At 39.8% G+C, this 17,644-nt stretch overlaps 1 protein-coding gene across 6 annotated transcripts in view; it reads right to left on the reverse strand.

Annotated features, from left to right (window-relative positions):
* The window catches only part of KIF26B (kinesin family member 26B), a 290,029-nt gene that overhangs the window by 49,106 nt on the left and 223,279 nt on the right, over window positions 1–17,644 (reverse strand). For all 6 annotated transcript variants that reach the window (XM_079969424.1, XM_079969423.1, XM_079969426.1 and 3 more), the window contains 2 exons: window positions 16,373–16,556; window positions 13,021–13,180 (listed from right to left, as the gene is read on the reverse strand). In XM_079969424.1, the coding sequence (XP_079825550.1) occupies window positions 13,021–13,180; window positions 16,373–16,556 (344 nt within the window). The remainder of the gene's footprint in view (window positions 1–13,020; window positions 13,181–16,372; window positions 16,557–17,644) is intronic.

Genomic DNA, 17,644 nt, shown 5'->3' on the forward strand with positions numbered 1-17,644 from the left:
GCCCCACGGTAAGTGCCGGCCCCCACGGTGTGGCACCCAGTGCCAGTCACATTTCATTGTGTTTGTTGACTGAACTAAAAAGTTTCATGAGCCCAATTTTTATTTTTTTATTTTTTAAACTCATATTTTTCTCATTTTGTCAACCCCCCCTCCCAGTGATGACACCCAGACCAGCCCACACCCGCCACACCCCACTTCCTCCCCCACTGAAGCCAAGTGTCAGAGCAGAGGAGCAACATTAGGAGTCACAGAAGAAGAACGAGAAAACCAAAGGATGCACCAAAAGCTCCTAGAGGCAGGGAGAATACTTGTTTAACAAAATCTCAGCCCAAGTTAGAAGCATTTTCTGTGTCTTCCTGGAAGGGCTCAATAGTCGGTGTGGATAGGTGGGGCCGTTCAAAAGCCTGAGAACCCTACACTGTCTAGGGCAGCCTTTCTCAACCTGTGGGTCGCCAGATGTTGTTGAACTACAACTCCCATCATCCCTAGCTAGCAAGGCCAGAGCTCAGGGATGATGGGAGTTGTAGTCCAACAACATCTGGGGACCCACAGGTTGAGAACTGCTGGTCTAGGGAGATGCTCAAAACTGCAGTTCTGTGGCTCATCATATGGGCAGCTGTGAGGAGAGCCAAGTGCTTCTAGTGCACTGACAGGTACAACATCACATATTCTGTGACCCGACAAACCTCTTTCCAAGCACACAGGCGATAGCACAAGAGTAGTAAAGCAGTTTCCCCTCTTTTCATTTCTTTTCCTTAACTACATCTCCTGCCTGACATCATTTTTAACTCAGCAGAACTTCAAAGCATCATAGGATCAAATGTTACTCAAACAAAATGCCACTAGACATACAATTCTTCCTATGTATCCTGTTGGAATGGATTCTCTATGCACCTTCCTATGTGTAATAATGTTCCAACCAAGAGCCTGCAAGCAAATCCATCCACTTTCTAAGCCTGAACCACTTGGCTTAAGCAGGAAGAGAAGGTACCTCACATAGAGGGAGAGCCTGAACCTGGCCCCTGGGCCTGAGGTCTACCACCTCTTCTGTGCTGCAATCCATTTTAACAGAGTATTGCACCACAAGATGAAAAATACATGCCGTTCCTCTATAGTTTGCTTATAGAAATGCACCCCAATGTAGTCCCAAACCATGTTGATAGGTACTACTAGGGGTAAAAAATGCAAAAGGATTCAAATGCATCTCCAGAATAAAGATTCATGCACTAGAATAAATTTAAACTGATGCTATTTAGTAAAGGATTCATAAATTCTTACACTTTTCTAAACGCATCTCTTGCATTCCAAAAGTCATTATGCTGTATAAAATGATTATTTCTAAAACAGCATTACCATGAATTATCACCATTGCTGCCTAGCAACGAGCATCTTTTCTTTTCTTTTTTTAACACTAAGCTGTATAAACTAGTATCTGGAATTTGTGCAAATGTGTATTCATTTGAGGACCGCAGAGACCCATTCATCTTAGAAATCAGACACAGATAATATAACACATTTAGAGAAACAAAGCAGCAGCAACCATTTCCACACATATCTTAGTAAAAATCTTCTCATTACTGCCTTAACTAAGTTCTGTAAAGCTTAGTTATGACAGACTGCATTTTTTTTAATCTTCTCTTGAAGTTAGTGGGGATTTTTTTTAGAGCTTGGTATAGAAACAATGGACCCTTTATTGATAAAGCTTTTATGAAAAAGAATCTCCAAGGGATGGGGGTAGGCCAAGGTTTTGAAAACGGTATAGGTGCAATATATTCTCAACAAAAGGCCAAATTAATTGTAAATAATGTGGTAACAGAAGAAATACCTATAGAAAAAGGTACACGACAGGGTTGCCCAATATCCCCTTTGCTTTTTATATCAGTCCTGGAGGTATTGTTAAACATGATTAGAAAGGACCAGTTGGTTAAAGGAGTTCAGGTCGGAGTTAGACATTATAAATTAAGAGCATTTGCAGATGATCTAGTATTGACTTTGCAACAGCCAGATACTAGTACTAAAAGAGTATTAGAATTAATTGATTTATTTGGTCGAGTAGCAGGTTTTAAATTGAATAGACAAAAAACGAAAGCGTTGGAAAAAAATTTAACAATGGAAGAAAGAGAGAGTTTTCAGAATGAAACAGGCTTGGAGATAACAAAAAGGGTAAAATACCTGGGGGTAAACTTAACATCCAAGAATGTGAACTTATTTAAGGACAATTATGAAAAATGTTGGTCAGAAGTTAAAAAAGATCTGGAAATATGGTCAAGGCTGAAACTTTCCTTGCTAGGCCGAATTGCTACTATTAAGATGAATGTACTGCCTAGAATGTTGTTTTTATTCCAGACGTTGCAGATTGTGGACAAGATGGAATGCTTCAAGAAGTGGCAGAAAGATATATCAAAATTTGTCTGGCAGGGCAAAAAGCCCAGAATTAAATTTAAGATTTTAACTGACGCAAAGGATAGAGGGGGGTTTGCCCTGCCGGACTTAAGACTTTATTATGAATCAGCAGCTTTCTGCTGGTTGAAACACTGGCTACTTCTTGAGAACACTGACATTTTGGATCTGGAAGGGTACGATAATAGTTTTGGTTGGCATGCATACTTATGGTACGACAAGGTAAAGGTGTATAAAAGCTTTAAAAACCATATTGTAAGGAAAGCATTGTATAATGTTTGGATTAGATACAAAGATTTGTTGGAAAGTAAAACCCCTAGGTGGGTGTCACCAATGGAAGCTAGGGAAGTAAAAAAGCTTAATATGGATTCTAAATGGCCAAAATATCATGAGATTTTAGAATACGATGGTGAAAGGGTGAAACTTCAGAGTTATGAGAAACTAAAGCCTAAGGTCCGAGATTGGTTGCATTACCATCAAATAAATGAGACGTTTAAACAGGACAGGAAAATAGGATTTCAGAAAGAGAAGTCAAAATTAGAAACAGAATTGTTGGAACCCAATACTAAGAACTTATCAAAAATGTATAACTTGCTGCTAAAATGGAATACACAGGATGAAACGGTGAAATCAGCTATGATTAAATGGGCACAAGATATCGGTCATGATATTATGTTTGCTGACTGGGAACAGTTATGGACCACCGGTATTAAATTTACTGCATGTAATGCATTAAGAGAAAATATTATGAAAATGATCTACCGGTGGTACATGACCCCAGTCAAGCTTGCAAAAATTTATCATTTGCCTAATAATAAGTGTTGGAAATGTAATGAGACGGAAGGCACTTTCTACCACCTTTGGTGGACCTGCCCAAAGGTTAAAGCTTTCTGGGAAATGATCTATAATGAAATTAAGAAGGTCCTTAAGTGGACTTTTCCTAAGAAACCAGAGGCTTTCCTCTTGGGCATGGTGGGCCAAGCGGTGTCAAGGAAGGATAGGACTTTCTTTATGTATGCCACTACAGCAGCAAGAATTCTACTGGCAAAGTATTGGAAGACGCAAGAACTACCTACTCTGGAAGAATGGCAAACAAAGGTGATTGACTTTATGGGACTGGCCGAGATGACGGGCAGAATCCGGGACCAGGGGAAAGAGACAATGGAAGAGGACTGGAAGAACTTCAAAATATATCTTAAAAATAATTGCAAAATTGAGGAATGTTAGGATGTCAGGGGGTAAGAAGTAAAGAATTGCAGCAGTAAACAAAAAAACTTAAGAAACTTTTACGAAAGGGAACTAAGACAATGGACTTAAGGGTTGCTAAAGAATTATTAAACAAGGATGCAGGGATGGGGAGGTATGGGGAAGTCAAAGAAAGAAGGGTAAGAACCGATGAGTATGATGTGATACTGTTTTATATTGTTCTTTATTATATGTGTGGAAATTAATAAAAATTATTATAAAAATATATATATATATATATATATATTGATAAAGCTTCATGATGTAAATGTTTGTATAGGTTATACCTAGAGCAGGCTTCCTCGTTCATGTCAATAAATGAGGCAATGTACTGATTTGAAATGTGTGCAGGAAAAGTGAATCCTCTGAATTTGAACCTCTAGGTTCCAAATCACGCCCAGACTCACTCCTTGGGGGTCCAAGCTCAACTCCTAACCACCCATGAGCCCTTCCTGCCCCCTCTCCTCCTCCTTTTCCTCACAGTGGCCACTTACATCTCACACACTGCAAAACAACTGGCCGCAGATTTACATAAAGTTTGCATATGTTAATTCATAGGGACAGATACAATTTTTGAAATAATGGTTATAATGAAACATAAATATAGTGCATCTCACCATAGCGCAGAGGACTGTGATGAGGTGACCTGTGTACCTCATCAGTTTGACGTCCAGGTGCTAAACTATTGGTGGCCAACTTCCAGACCCTTGATTCTTGATCCATAAATTAGTCTTGGACTGGGCAGTTTTCAAATAGAGGATTTCTTCAAATAGAAGGCTGTCCTATGTGAAGGAGGATGAATAATGTTCTACTTTTCTCTGCCCCAAACCTGACCACTAGCAGTGGGAAGAGTGTGCAATGTAATCTCCCACTATTCCCAACGACCCTCAGTGGTGACACAAATGAGCCTTTGTGCCACAATTAGGGGAGTAATGGCCTTATCCTTCTCATTAAGTCCAGGGAGTGTCTCCTCTGTTGTTTCTGTGCAGAGAGTTAGAGGGATTTTTTTAGAGGAGATATAGGCTCTTTGTGAGGCAAAAGGTAATCGTCCAAGTTATTCTGCTTGAGTGCTAAAGGCCCTGTATCATTGTCCATATTGGGACACCTGGGTCTTTTTGCTCTTCTCATTTCTGGGATTCTTCGTATAACAATAGGGCCTTACTTTTGGGTCAAATGGTAGAGTTCCAGTCCAGATAGGTCTATAGCTAACTTGTGGGTGGCAAAGAGATAGAAAGGAGGCTAAAGAGATTAAAAAACCCCAAACCAAGCAGAATTTTCCTTTGATGTAGTCTCTTCAGCAATGGCAATTCTTCCTCTCCCTCGGTTTGTTTAAAATATTTGAAAGGTTTAGGGGGATCAGAGGAGTTTAAAAGGGCTTTAAAAGATTAAAAGGTTGTGAAGGTTAAAAGTCCTTAAAATAAGTTCTAGCAGTGTGGAGATATAGCCGACAGGAAACCCAGGTTGTGTCTACAAGACAGTTGGGTTTCGTTAAAACTAATTTACAACGCTGGGGTTGCCAGGACAGATAGAACATATAAAATAACATTGCTTTCAACAAAAGAATAAAAAGGGAACAAGAAGGGGGGCAGCAAGGCAACCCCCCCATCTTGTAATTAAAAGGAATTTTGCAAAGCTCTGATAAGCACGTCCTACCTTGGCGCCATCTTAGGAGCTGACATGAAAAAGCAACAACTCTCTCTCTCTCTCTCTCTCTCTCTCTCTCTCTCTCTCTATATATATATATGTTGTTGTTGTTGTTGTTGTTTAGTCATTTAATCGTGTCCGACTCTTCGTGACCCCATGGACCAGAGCACACCAGGCACTCCTGTCTTCCACTCCCTCCCGCAGTTTGGTCAAACTCATGCTGGTAGCTTCGAGAACACTGTCCAACCATCTCGTCCTCTGCAATCCCCTTCTCCTTGTGCCCTCCATCTTTCCCAACATCAGGGTCTTTTCCAGGGAGTCTTCTCTTCTCATGAGGTGGCCAAAGTATTGGAGCCTCAGCTTCACGATCTGCCCTTCCAGTGAGCACTCAGGGCTGATTTCCTTCAGAATGGAGAGGTTTGATCTTCTTGCAGTCCATGGGACTCTCAAGAGTCTCCTCCAGCACCATAATTCAAAAGCATCAATTCTTCGGTGATCAACCTTCTTTATGGTCCAGCTCTCACTTCCATACATCACTACTGGGACAACCATAGCTTTAACTATACGGACCTTTGTTGGCAAGGTAATGTCTCTGCTTTTTAAGATGCTGTCTAGGTTTGTCATTGTTTTTCTCCCAAGAAGTAGGCGTCTTTTAATTTCGTGACAGCTATCACCATCTGCAGTGATCTTTTTTTTTTCTGCATAATTTTTATTGTTTTTTAAATCATAACAAACAAACAAAAAATACAGCAATTTACACCTTGTTGTCACAGATTTCTTTCTATAAGACTTCCTTCAGCTTCCCCTCAAATCATCCATACCCTAATTTAACAAATTCACACAAATCCTGGCTTATATTGACATTATTTTCTCTTTCCTTCTTTTTCTCTTTAGACAATATTCCAACCTTTTCACAGAGCTTTTTTAAACCCAACTAGCGTTATCTGACCTTCACTTATATTTTCCAGATATTCCACGAATTTCCCCCAATCCTCAATGAACCTTTGGTCTTTTAAATATCTAATTTTCCCCGTCATTCTATCCATCTCCGCGTATTCTAATAGTTTTGCTCTCCATTCCTCAAGCGTCGGTATGTTCTGTTGTTTCCAGTTTTGAGCCAATAGGACCCTTGCGGCCGTTGTTGCATATTGAAAGAATTTACTGTCATTGTTCTTTATATCACTTCCTGCTAGGCCTAACAGAAAAGCCTCCGGCTTTTTCCCAAAGTTGTATCTTAATATACTCTTCATTTCATTATATACACTTTCCCAAAAACCTTTGATCTTTCTGCAGTCCCACCACATGTGGAAGAAGGATCCCTCTTTTTCCCTGCATTTCCAGCATTTATTGCAAGTTTTATATATTTTTGCTAATTTTGCAGGTGTTATATACCAACGGTAAAACATCTTCATAAGGTTCTCTTTTAACGTTATGCAAGCTGTAAATTTAAGATTTTTTTTCCAGAGTTTCTCCCATTCTTCATAGTATATATTATGGCCGATGTCACCGACTTCACTTCCTCATCTATCAAGTTATACTCTAATAGCATATTATACGTTTTAGAAAGAATTTTATAATCATTGTTTATTATTTCAGTCTGGAATTTAGATTCTTTATCCGCGTATCCTCTCTCTTTAATGTCTTGTCTAAACATTTCGTTTATTTGGAAATAGTGTAACCAATCATAAACTTTTTCTTTAACCTGGTCATATGGTTTCAGTTTCCATGTCCCCCCTACTTTTGTTAACAGTTGTTCATAAGTTATCCAATCACCTCTCATGTTTACTTTTTTCACGCTCATAACTTCCAATGGGGATAGCCAGTGTGGTACTTTAGGTTCTAGTAAAAATCTATTCCTCTCCCAAACTTCCATTAGAGGGCCTTTAAAGATATGTGTTGCGAAACCCTTGTGTTTCCTCTTTCCCTGCCATAAGTACGCATGCCATCCTGCTCTGTTGTCGAACCCCTCCAGATCTAATAGTTCCTTATTTTCCAATTTTATCCACGTTTTCACCCAGCAAAGGCACGATGCCTCGTAATATAATTTCGGACCTGGCAGAGCAAATCCCCCTCTTTCTTTAGCTTCTGTTAACAATTTAAACTTAATCCTTGGTTTTTTGCCCTGCCAGACATATTTTGAGATTCCTCTTTGCCACTCTTTAAATATCTTAGTGCCCTTGATTATCGGTAAGTTCTGGAACAGAAATAACATTCTCGGGAGAACGTTCATCTTAATTAAAGCTATCCTACCCCAGAATGACAATCTCAGCTTCCCCCACCTCTCCAAGTCCTTTTTTTATCTCTTTCCATACCTGCTCATAGTTATTCTTAAATAGGTCTATATTTTTCGGGGTTATCCATATTCCTAGATATTTCACCTTTTTGGCCACTTCTATTTCTGTTTGTTGTTGTAATTCCTCGATTGCCTTCGAATCTAAATTCTTCACCATTATTTTAGTCTTTCTTTTATTTAACTTGAAGCCAGCCACCTTACCAAATTGTTCCAGTTCTTCTAGTATCTCTTTTATTGAGTTCAGCGGATCTTCTGTTGTTATTACTAAATCGTCTGCGAACGCCTTAACTTTATATTCATTTTGACCAATTCTAATCCCTTTTATTTTCTTATTTTGTCTTATTGAGTTCAGAAGTACTTCCAGTACTATTATAAATAGCAACGGGGAGAGTGGGCAACCCTGTCTTGTACCCTTCGCTATCGTTATTTCTTCTGACACCACGTTGTTTATAATCAATTTGGCCTTTTGCTCCGTATAGATTGCCTTTATTCCATTGAAGAAGTTCATACCGACCTCTATATATTCTAACTGTTTTAGTAGAAAGTCCCAAACTATATTATCGAATGCTTTCTCTGCATCCACGAACATCATTATGGCTTGCTTATCATACCTGGCAGACAAGTATTCTATGGAATTTATTATACTTCTAATATTATCTTTCATTTGCCTGCCCGGCAGAAAGCCCGCCTGATCTCCATGGATATATTCTGACCATATGTTTTTAATTCTACTTGCCCGTATTCCTGCGAAGATTTTATAATCGACATTTATCAGCGAGATCGCCCTGTAGTTCTTAACTTGCGACAGATCTGAATCTTGTTTTGGGATTAAAGTAATAAAAGCATCCTTCCATGTATCTGGTATTTCTTTTTCTTTCAAAATATTATTCATTACTTCTCTCAGTGGTGCCAATACAATATTTTCCATTTCTTTATAGTAGCTTGCCGTGAAGCCATCTGGGCCCGGGGCTTTTCCTCTTTTTAATTCTTTAATTGCTGATTTTATTTCTTCTGTCTCTATTGGGGTATTTAATTGCTCTTTTTTCTCTATTGGAATCTTCTGAACCTGCTTATCTTTCAAAAATCTTTCTATTTTTCTCTGGTTATATCTCTCTCTATTTTTATATAATCCTCTATAATAATCCAGAAAAACTTTCCTTATTTCCTTGGGGTTAGTTATTTCTTCTCCGTTCGCAACAATTTTATTTATTGTGCTTTGTTCCTTTCTTTTCTTGGTTTGCCATGCCAGAAGCTTCCCTGACTTGTTCGCAAACTCAGACGTTCTTTGTCTTAGTTTTTTTATGTTCCATTCTACTTCCCTATTTATTATTGTTGCATACTGGGCTTGCAGTACTTTAATATTTTCTTTTATTCTCTTATTATTAGGTTTTTTAACTAATTTCCCCTCCAAGTCCATTATCTGTTTCAGAATGTCCTTTTCCCCTTTATCTCTTCCTTTATTTTTAATGGCATTCTGCTGAATAAAAAAGCCCCGCATCACTGCCTTGCCCGCATCCCATACCACCTTAGTTTTGGTGCGTTCATTCATATTATCCTTAAAGAATTCTTTCATCCTTTTCTGCGCTTTTTCGACTATATCTTGGTCATCTAAGAGATAATCCTTCAGACTCCATCTAAAAGTACCTTCTTCCAGACCTTTCAGTTCCATCTTTATTGGGTTGTGGTCAGATATTATTTTAGCCTGAATCTCTACCCGTATAATTCTTGGTGTTAGTTCGTTTGAGACCCAGATCTGATCTATTCGGGACAGTGATTGGTTAGGCTCAGAGTGGTACGTGAATTGCTTTTCCAGCGGATGTCTAAGTCTCCATGCATCTATTAGGTTACAGTTTTTAACCAATGAGAAAAAGGTTCTGGGCAACTTCCCTTCCTTACCCCCCCCCCATCTCTGAGTCTGTCCATTTCTAGTGAGACCACCCCATTCATATCCCCGAGTATAATCATTTTTTGATCTACGTATTCAGCTAGTTTTTCTTCCAAGGTTTTATAAAACTCGGATTTATTATTGTTTGGAGCGTATAGTCCTACTATAATTAAGTTTTGTCCATGCCATTTAATTTGTACCATCATTATCCTTCCGTTTTCATCTTTAAAGATTTGCTGGGCCTCAATTTGTTTTTTAACATAAATAACCACACCTCTTTTTTTGACTTTATCAGATGATATGAACTCATTTCCCAGTCTTTTATTTATCAGAATTCTTTTATGTCTTCTTGCTATATGGGTCTCCTGTAAGCAAATAATGTCTACACTTTCTTTTTTCAAGATTTGTTCAATTTTACACCTTTTTTCTCTCTCGTTTATCCCATTAATGTTCCAACTCCAAATCTTTAACACCATGGTAATTAAACCTACCGAAGTTACTTCTTTTCTTATATTTCAGCTAGACCATCTGCAGTGATCATGGAGCCCAAGAAAGTAAAATCTCTCACCGCCTCCATTTCTTTCCCTTCTATTTACCAGGAGGTGATGGGACCAGTGGCCATATTCCCCATACTACATTCTACTCATGAAAAAACAAGCTGATTCCCAGACCATCCACGGGCTGGATTGAGAAGGCGATTGGGCCGCATCCGGCCCATTGGCCTTAGGTTGCCTACCCTTGGTTTAGCGGGAAGACACTCCAATGAAAATTTCTGATACTATATTTCTGTGTGTGTGTGTGTGTGTGTGTGTGTGTGTGGTATAGTATATGGATGCTTTAAGATGGTCTGTATCTGTAATGCCCAATAAAGGTTTGGAGAAAGAAAAGGTGACACAAATGTTTGCAACATTTTCATGGCGCTACAAGTGCAATCGGGGAACCAGTGCAAAGAGTGTACAGGCCATATCTGTCAACTTACAGATTTGAAAATAAGGGACCAGCAGCCTTGAAAATAAGGGACCAGCAGCCAAAATAAAGGACCTGCAGCCTCACCTGTTCCAGGCACTCCAGTCTTCCTGTCCTCCTGCAGTCTGGTCAAACTCATGCTGGTAGCTTTGAGAACACTCTGTCCTACCAACTTTGTAACCAGAGGTTCAACTGAATAGAATCTGAATCACATGCACCACAAGGCCTATGCAGCCTCAACTTAAGATGGCTCCCCGGCCTGGCTTTGCACTGCAAAGTTTGCAGCAGCACGTGCAACAAAATGGCGTCCAGCATTCAAAAAACCCCTCAGCTTGCATTAACTAGCCACACACAGACACAGCCTCCCCCCTCGCCACGAGATTGCCAGTCACCCACCATTTTAGTCAACCAGCTCCTTTCCTTTCCTCCATAAGTCAATCGAAGGAGCCTCCAAAACAAATTCAAAAGCCCCCCCTCCCACGAGATCTCCTTTCCTTTTCCCCCACCATGTGCTCCCGCTCCAGACAGACCTTTTCGCCGGCAAGGGTGAGTGGGCTGTCGATGACGTATCCATCCGATTCCGATCCGAGCACTCAGCATAGGTATGTTCGACTTCTGAGCCCCTCTGAGCCAAAGGCAGAAAGCCCAGTCAGCAGCCAAATGAAGCCTCAAGGAAAACCACCGTCACCTCTCCGCTGGGAAGCGCTGAGCAAAGGCGAGTCCCCAGGCAACGCGGCCAATTTGATCAGCACAAGGCATGCAAGCTCCACCCCCCCAGTCGTTTTTAGACTTCTTATTGGGTGAGCAACGCAGCCAAGCAACACAGTTGGAGCCTCCCTCCTCCCTGGCTGGCAGGGAGGGAGGGAGAGGAGCTGCTTCCTTTGAAATTTAAGGGACATCATTTAAGGGACATCCATCAATAAGGGACAGCAGCGGGACATGGCGCTGGAATAAGGGACTGTCCCTTCAAATAAGGGACGCTTGACAGCTATGGTATAGGCTCCAGTTAATGTAAAGCGCTTTGCAGGTTTCCCACCACTTCAGTGAAGTCGACACTGGGCACTGTATCTCAAGATCTGTGTGCTCTAAAGTATATCCTTGGGACTGCTTCTATACGATGGCTAGCAAGCCATATGAGCAGGCCAAATGTTTCTCTTGGGAATAGATTCCGTAACAGCTCACTGAGAGAAAGCTTTGTGTTTCTTTTCATGAGATAGATGCAAACATGAACAAGTGTTCTGGCACCTGTATGTCTGCAGAAATCCAGAAGAAGTGTAGAATAACAGCTGTGAATCACAGCAACAAGAGATATGTCAGCATGAGGAGTGGAAGACATTTTGGGTGGTGCTTTTCTCCCTGTCCAGAAAAACAGCTGTTTACAACTTAAACAACATCAATGTTCTGATAGGTTTAGCCTAAATGTGTACGCCACCCCGCTCGCGCTCTCTCTCTCTCACACACACACACAAACACACACACACACACACATTTTCTTCAGCCTGCCTTTTTTCAGGCTCAAAGGGGGGAAAACATGTAGATGTTACAGAGATGTTTCAACTGATATTATCAAAAGCCTAATCTAGAGGTATTGTTTTTAACTTCAAAGGGCTAGTGAAACCACAACATTTTGTTGTGTGGAATGATTTTATTTCTTATGCTACAAAAATAATACAATGAGACCCCATTTATCCCGAAAAGTATGTTCAATTTGGAAAATTAATAGTGGGCAAGATCATGAATAGAAATTATGATAAATGTTAACATATAATTTGGTACTTGTGGAGTTCAGTTCTTGTTATTACTGTTTTGAGGGTTTCATTACAGTCAAATGGTGTATAAACTTTATGAAATAAATAAATAAGTAAATAAATTAGCAATATGGGACTAGAAAAGGGTCTTCTGTTCAATATTCAATGTTATTATTCTGTATGTGCTGTTTGCTGTTTATAGCTTTGTATCATAAAAGTTGCATCAGCATCATAAGCAAAATGATCAAATTTCTGCAGCAGCTCTGGCTGACAAACAAGATGAAGCAAATCTAGGCCCTGCAAATAAGCCAACAACATTTATGAAAAATTTGTATCCCACTGCCTCACACATACCTGTGTTTGTCATTTCACACTTGAAAGAAAAGAGATCAGCTCTCTTCCAAATTATAAAAAGTTTCTACAGAATACCTAATCACTTGAAGGTGATCCTTACTACTTATGGGCAATAAGCACCCAAAAGATTGTTGTATGAGACTTAGTAAATCTCTCTTGGTATTGGAAAGCCAAGTCTCCAAAATGAATCTTCTCTGCTGCTTAGAATAGCTGACAGATAATATGCAACCACGTACTGCCCTAGTGATTTTTATAATTATTTCCCCTCCCACTTCTTGAACAGAGCTGAGGATATTAATGAATATATTTTGGAACGATACACTACTCTCTCCTCTAATGGCCTCTACAGCCTCAGCAGATGCTGTAACACTTCAACAGTTTGACTTTACCCCCAATGGCACACTCTTCCATTGTCTCTTGAGACCTATGGATGCCAACAATACAAAGAGAGAGAGAGAGAGCTGACACAGTGAGAGATCACTTACTTGTATGGAATGTGCTTGCTGCCATTGACTAGGGCTAGGATCACATTGCCCAGTGCAGACAATGAAAGACAAAGTCCAGATCCTCCTTCACGATTTTTGCTGAGGGGTTTAACACAGCTGCCCAGGTCGATGAGGTGTAAGCGGCTACGGCCTCCTGACACTGTTAGAGAAGAAATGAGAGAGAGGGATATTAAGAGCCAGCTTTCTGATTCTCATAGGTTAATGTAAGTATGGTGTTGGAATATATAAACTCTGGAATACGATATGTGGTTTCCTGGGAATAAGGTCCCTTGAAACCAATGGGTTTTAAGACTGGAGATACACACACACACACACACACAGAGAGAGAGAGAGAGAGAGAGAGAGAAATTAATGATCTTTATAACCTACTGAGTAGAGACAACAAAAACAAAGAAGCCCGCATTAAAGCAATAACAAACATAAGAGTTAAACTCATTCCTCTCAACCCTTTCTTGTGACTAATCCCAACTCCTCCATTCTTGCATATGTAGGCAAGTGAAATTGCCTGTTGTTTTTATACAGTACTTCATTTTCCTCTGTTATTGCCTCTTTTAATATATGTGCTTGAATTCCACATATGCTTAAAAAAAATAACACAAGAGACACTGCCTGATAAGACAGGCAGTTTTTTTTAATTTTCACTTCTTAAAAAGCTAAAGACCATTACCACTTGATATTCCTCAGTTCAAAAATGTCTGGCTTCTGAATATTTCATAAAAATATTGTTGGAAATGCTGACCCACTACTTAAAGAGGCCGGTGTTCAACATGTTATATGCTCAGAAATAGAGTGCCATCTAATGTGAGCGTGAAAGGGCATTATTCAACAAATTTCCATGGTGTCATTATTTGTGCACCGTATACACACAAAAAGCATTTGAGAAATACTTAGAAATTTAATGTAGCTGATAAACTAAATTTTGCTGTTCCAAAGTACAAAGGAAAGAAAGGTAGATGTTAGGTTCACTGAAGCATGGTGTTTTATTTATTGATTTTAACAATTTATACACTGCTTAACATCATAGCCTCTAAGTGGGATACAGTAAGTTTACAAAAGATAAAATAAAGATAAAATCAATTTAAATTAACCATAAAATCTGAAAACTTGCTTAAAATGCTTGCTGAAATGAAAAAAGGTCTCCCCAAAGTTCAACCGGGAGGGGGCCTGTTTGATCTCAGTCAGGAAGGAGTACCACAAAATTGGGCTTACTATACTGAACACATATGAGCCATGTGTCCGAGTCATGGGGGTGGCCACTAATAGTGACTCCCCCAAAGACCTCAATAACTGGGCAGGGATATAAGGAATCAGGTGGTTCTTAGTGTATCCTGGACCGAAGTTGTCAAGTGCCTTGTAAATTTATACAAGAACCTTGACCTTGATTTGGTAGCATATGGACTGTGAGTTCAAGGTTTTGTACACCAGCATTGGTATGCCATCTTGAATATAAAGAGTTGTTTCCTTGGATTGCAGATTACAGAACATTGGCTGGGAGATTAGGCTTTGCTTATAATGTTAGTGGTCAATTTTGTAACGTCCAGCCCTGCCCTCAAACTACTAGATTCTCAATAAACGAATTGTTTTTTGAGAGCATGGCGTGTAGTACAAATGTTGCAATTAAGTGAACATGTTACACTAAGAAATGGAAGTTTTTCTAATTTTTCTAATAACCCTCGGTGATATCAAAGGTTATTCTTAGTCTGAGTCCATTAATTAAGTCCATTAATTTCAGTAGGTCTGCTTTGAGTCTGAATTAAATTGGATATCACCCACTAACATTTTTGAAGAACTGGCACCTATTTATTTATTGATTGTTAGATAGATAAGATTCTGCTTCCAGCCGTTCTACAACATTTTATTTATTTATTTCTATTTTATACTAAAAATGTTAATGAGTAGCATTTTAAAAAGAAATTAAGGGGGCCTAATCGCAACTAACTTTAGACTAGATCAGAGCTTATCTTGGGCTCTAGCCAGCTCAATAGGTCTCCCAGAGGTAGAATATGAATGCAATATCAAGCTTTGAGAAAATGATAGGATTTCTTCATTTAATTACATTAGAAAGTAATTACAAAGTGTGTGCGCACGCACACACATAAAAAACATAGAAAATTACATGACTTTAATGGCAATCTCCTTAAAGCATGCCATTCTCATTCCTAAAAGATTGCACATCCATAGTCCTCCTTTTCCCTGAAGGGGGGAAGATCAATAAGCCCAATGTGAGTTAAGTTCTGTCTGGCAATTCTATTACTATAATACATACAAAAAAAGATTTCAGTTGTATGATATGTTTGGACACTTTGATTCATGTACATTGTATGTGTACTATGATACTGTGTTTATATTTATGGTGGGTGTTATTCAACTGATTTATAAAAATCAGCAGGTCTACGTTGTGTATGACTAATGCTGGCTATCACCCATGCATGTATGTATTTGTACTGGATAATTTTCTGAATCAAAAACAATCCAAAGAACTATTAACAACAAAAATATTCATTCAAACTCCTATTAGAAGGCATCAGACGTAGCAATTCAAACTGACATAATACAAAAATTGCTAACCTTTGGGATTAAATGGTTCAATCATTTAATGATACCCATAAAGGAAATAGTGGCTTTTCAAGTTCCCGAGCGAATAAGGAAGCCACCCTTGGTGGTAAGAGAGAGGATTTCGTTTATGAGATCTGCTAAATTAATGCCCCTATTTTAATGCTGCCAGTAGAGAGATGTCTTTGGTTGTGCTTTTAGTTTTGGCGCAGTCAAGTAGTCGTCTGGGAGACAGGCAGCAGGTCGCAAACAAGTAAACAGAGGAAAGAGGAGGCAGTTGCAGGGCAGGGAGAAAAGTTTTTCAGTTGGAGAAGAGTTACTTAGCCTCATGAGCCAATGCAGAGTTTGGAGATTTATAGGGTAAAGTGACACGTCTGAACAGACATTTCATGACATAGTGTGGCCACAGTGGTTCATGTATTGGAAACACTGCAGCTAGACTGCTGATGGGGGCGGACTGTCACCAGCCCATAACTCTGGTACTCGAAAGCTGGTACAAGACCAGGTTCAAGGATATTGTATTAATTGATCCCTTATAGCCCTGGATGATCACTGACATCTTTGCAGGAGTCAGTACCAGTGCCCTGCTGCATGGCTCAGGTGCATAGATCGTATTCACCAGGAGCTGTGCATTCAGCATTGTGCACCCAGTTTGATGGAACTGCCTTGCATATTCATACGTGGACATTTACAAGGGTGCCACTGGAGATGCATAGTCATTTAAACGACAACAGTATACGCATAACTTAGAAAAAGATAGGGAAACAGTGGGACTTACTTCCCCCTTTTCCACTCTTCTCCATTCGGTACTGGTAGATGTGCAGAGTGAAGAGCATATGAGAATTCTTGTGATCTTCCTCCCGGCAATCCTGCTGGCTGCTACGACGCGAGGCAATGGCTGCATCGAGGAAGAAGGCAGCTTTCTCTGCAGTAGGAGCTCGGAGTTCACTTTGATTCTGCAGCTGCAAGGCAACCGACAGGATACAAACCACATAAAATGTGCTTATTGAGATCCAGTACTGGCAAGGTACTTTCTGTTAGCACCACCAAAATACAGCATGCTCTAGATTAGGGAACATCCTGCTTTGCAGAACATCTCTGGCAAAAGAGAATCCCCATAGTGGAATGCCTCCACATGAACAAAAACCCAAAAATGAAGAAGCAAGGTGTTTCACTCTAGATCTGTGATGCTGAACCTGGTGTCCTCCTTTGGATCTGGTTTCTGTTTCTCAGACCCAGTTAGGCTGGTTTTGGTCACTGACACTTTAGCTTCCATCTGCCTTCAAGGTTACCATCAAGCAAGCCTACCTCCACACTTCCCTGTTCTTTTCAGTAAATATGTTGAGAGGCTGGATGTCTTGTAACGGACAATGTAAGACTCCCCCGACCCTTAACAGTTGCTTTGCAAATCTGCTTTCTCAAAACCTTCTGCCAAGTCCAAACTAGGTGTGATAGTAAACACATGGTTCCTGCTTAAAATGACAGCTGTGGATATAATTTCTATTTCCCCTGAGATCAATCAATCCTGCTTTCCTCTATCCCTGCTGCACATCATTTGCTGCCCCTTATGCAGAGTGGGGAAACATGGAGCATCATAATGTCAGGACATGTGTATGTTCTGTTAGAACAGAAGTGGAAAACCTGTGGCTGTTGAGATGTTGCTAGACGACAACTCCCAACACCCATGACCATTGGCCATGCTCAAGATCATCTCCATCCCTAATCAGAATTCTAACTTGTCCTCTAACTTTGGTGTGCTTCAAACAAGACTGCTTAGTTATCATACATGCTTGCCAATAAACTGAAGTCTGATGTGTAGTAAAAGGGGCAACTTTATATTTTCTGCAGGCACTGAATAAAGCTTTGAACGATTTTTTGGCATGATTCTCTATGGACTGCACAAGTTAACTGAAACGCCGAATGAAGTCTGTGTGGCCCTTTGTGTTTTCAGGATTTCTGAGTATAATTAATGTTTACTTTCTCTCTTCCTCTTTTGGTGGAAATCTCTCCAACACATTCAGTGCAAGGTAAAATCCCACACCATAAGGGC

Source organism: Podarcis cretensis (assembly GCF_951804945.1).
Source record: "Podarcis cretensis genome assembly, chromosome: 3".
Lineage (NCBI taxonomy): Eukaryota > Metazoa > Chordata > Lepidosauria > Squamata > Lacertidae > Podarcis > Podarcis cretensis.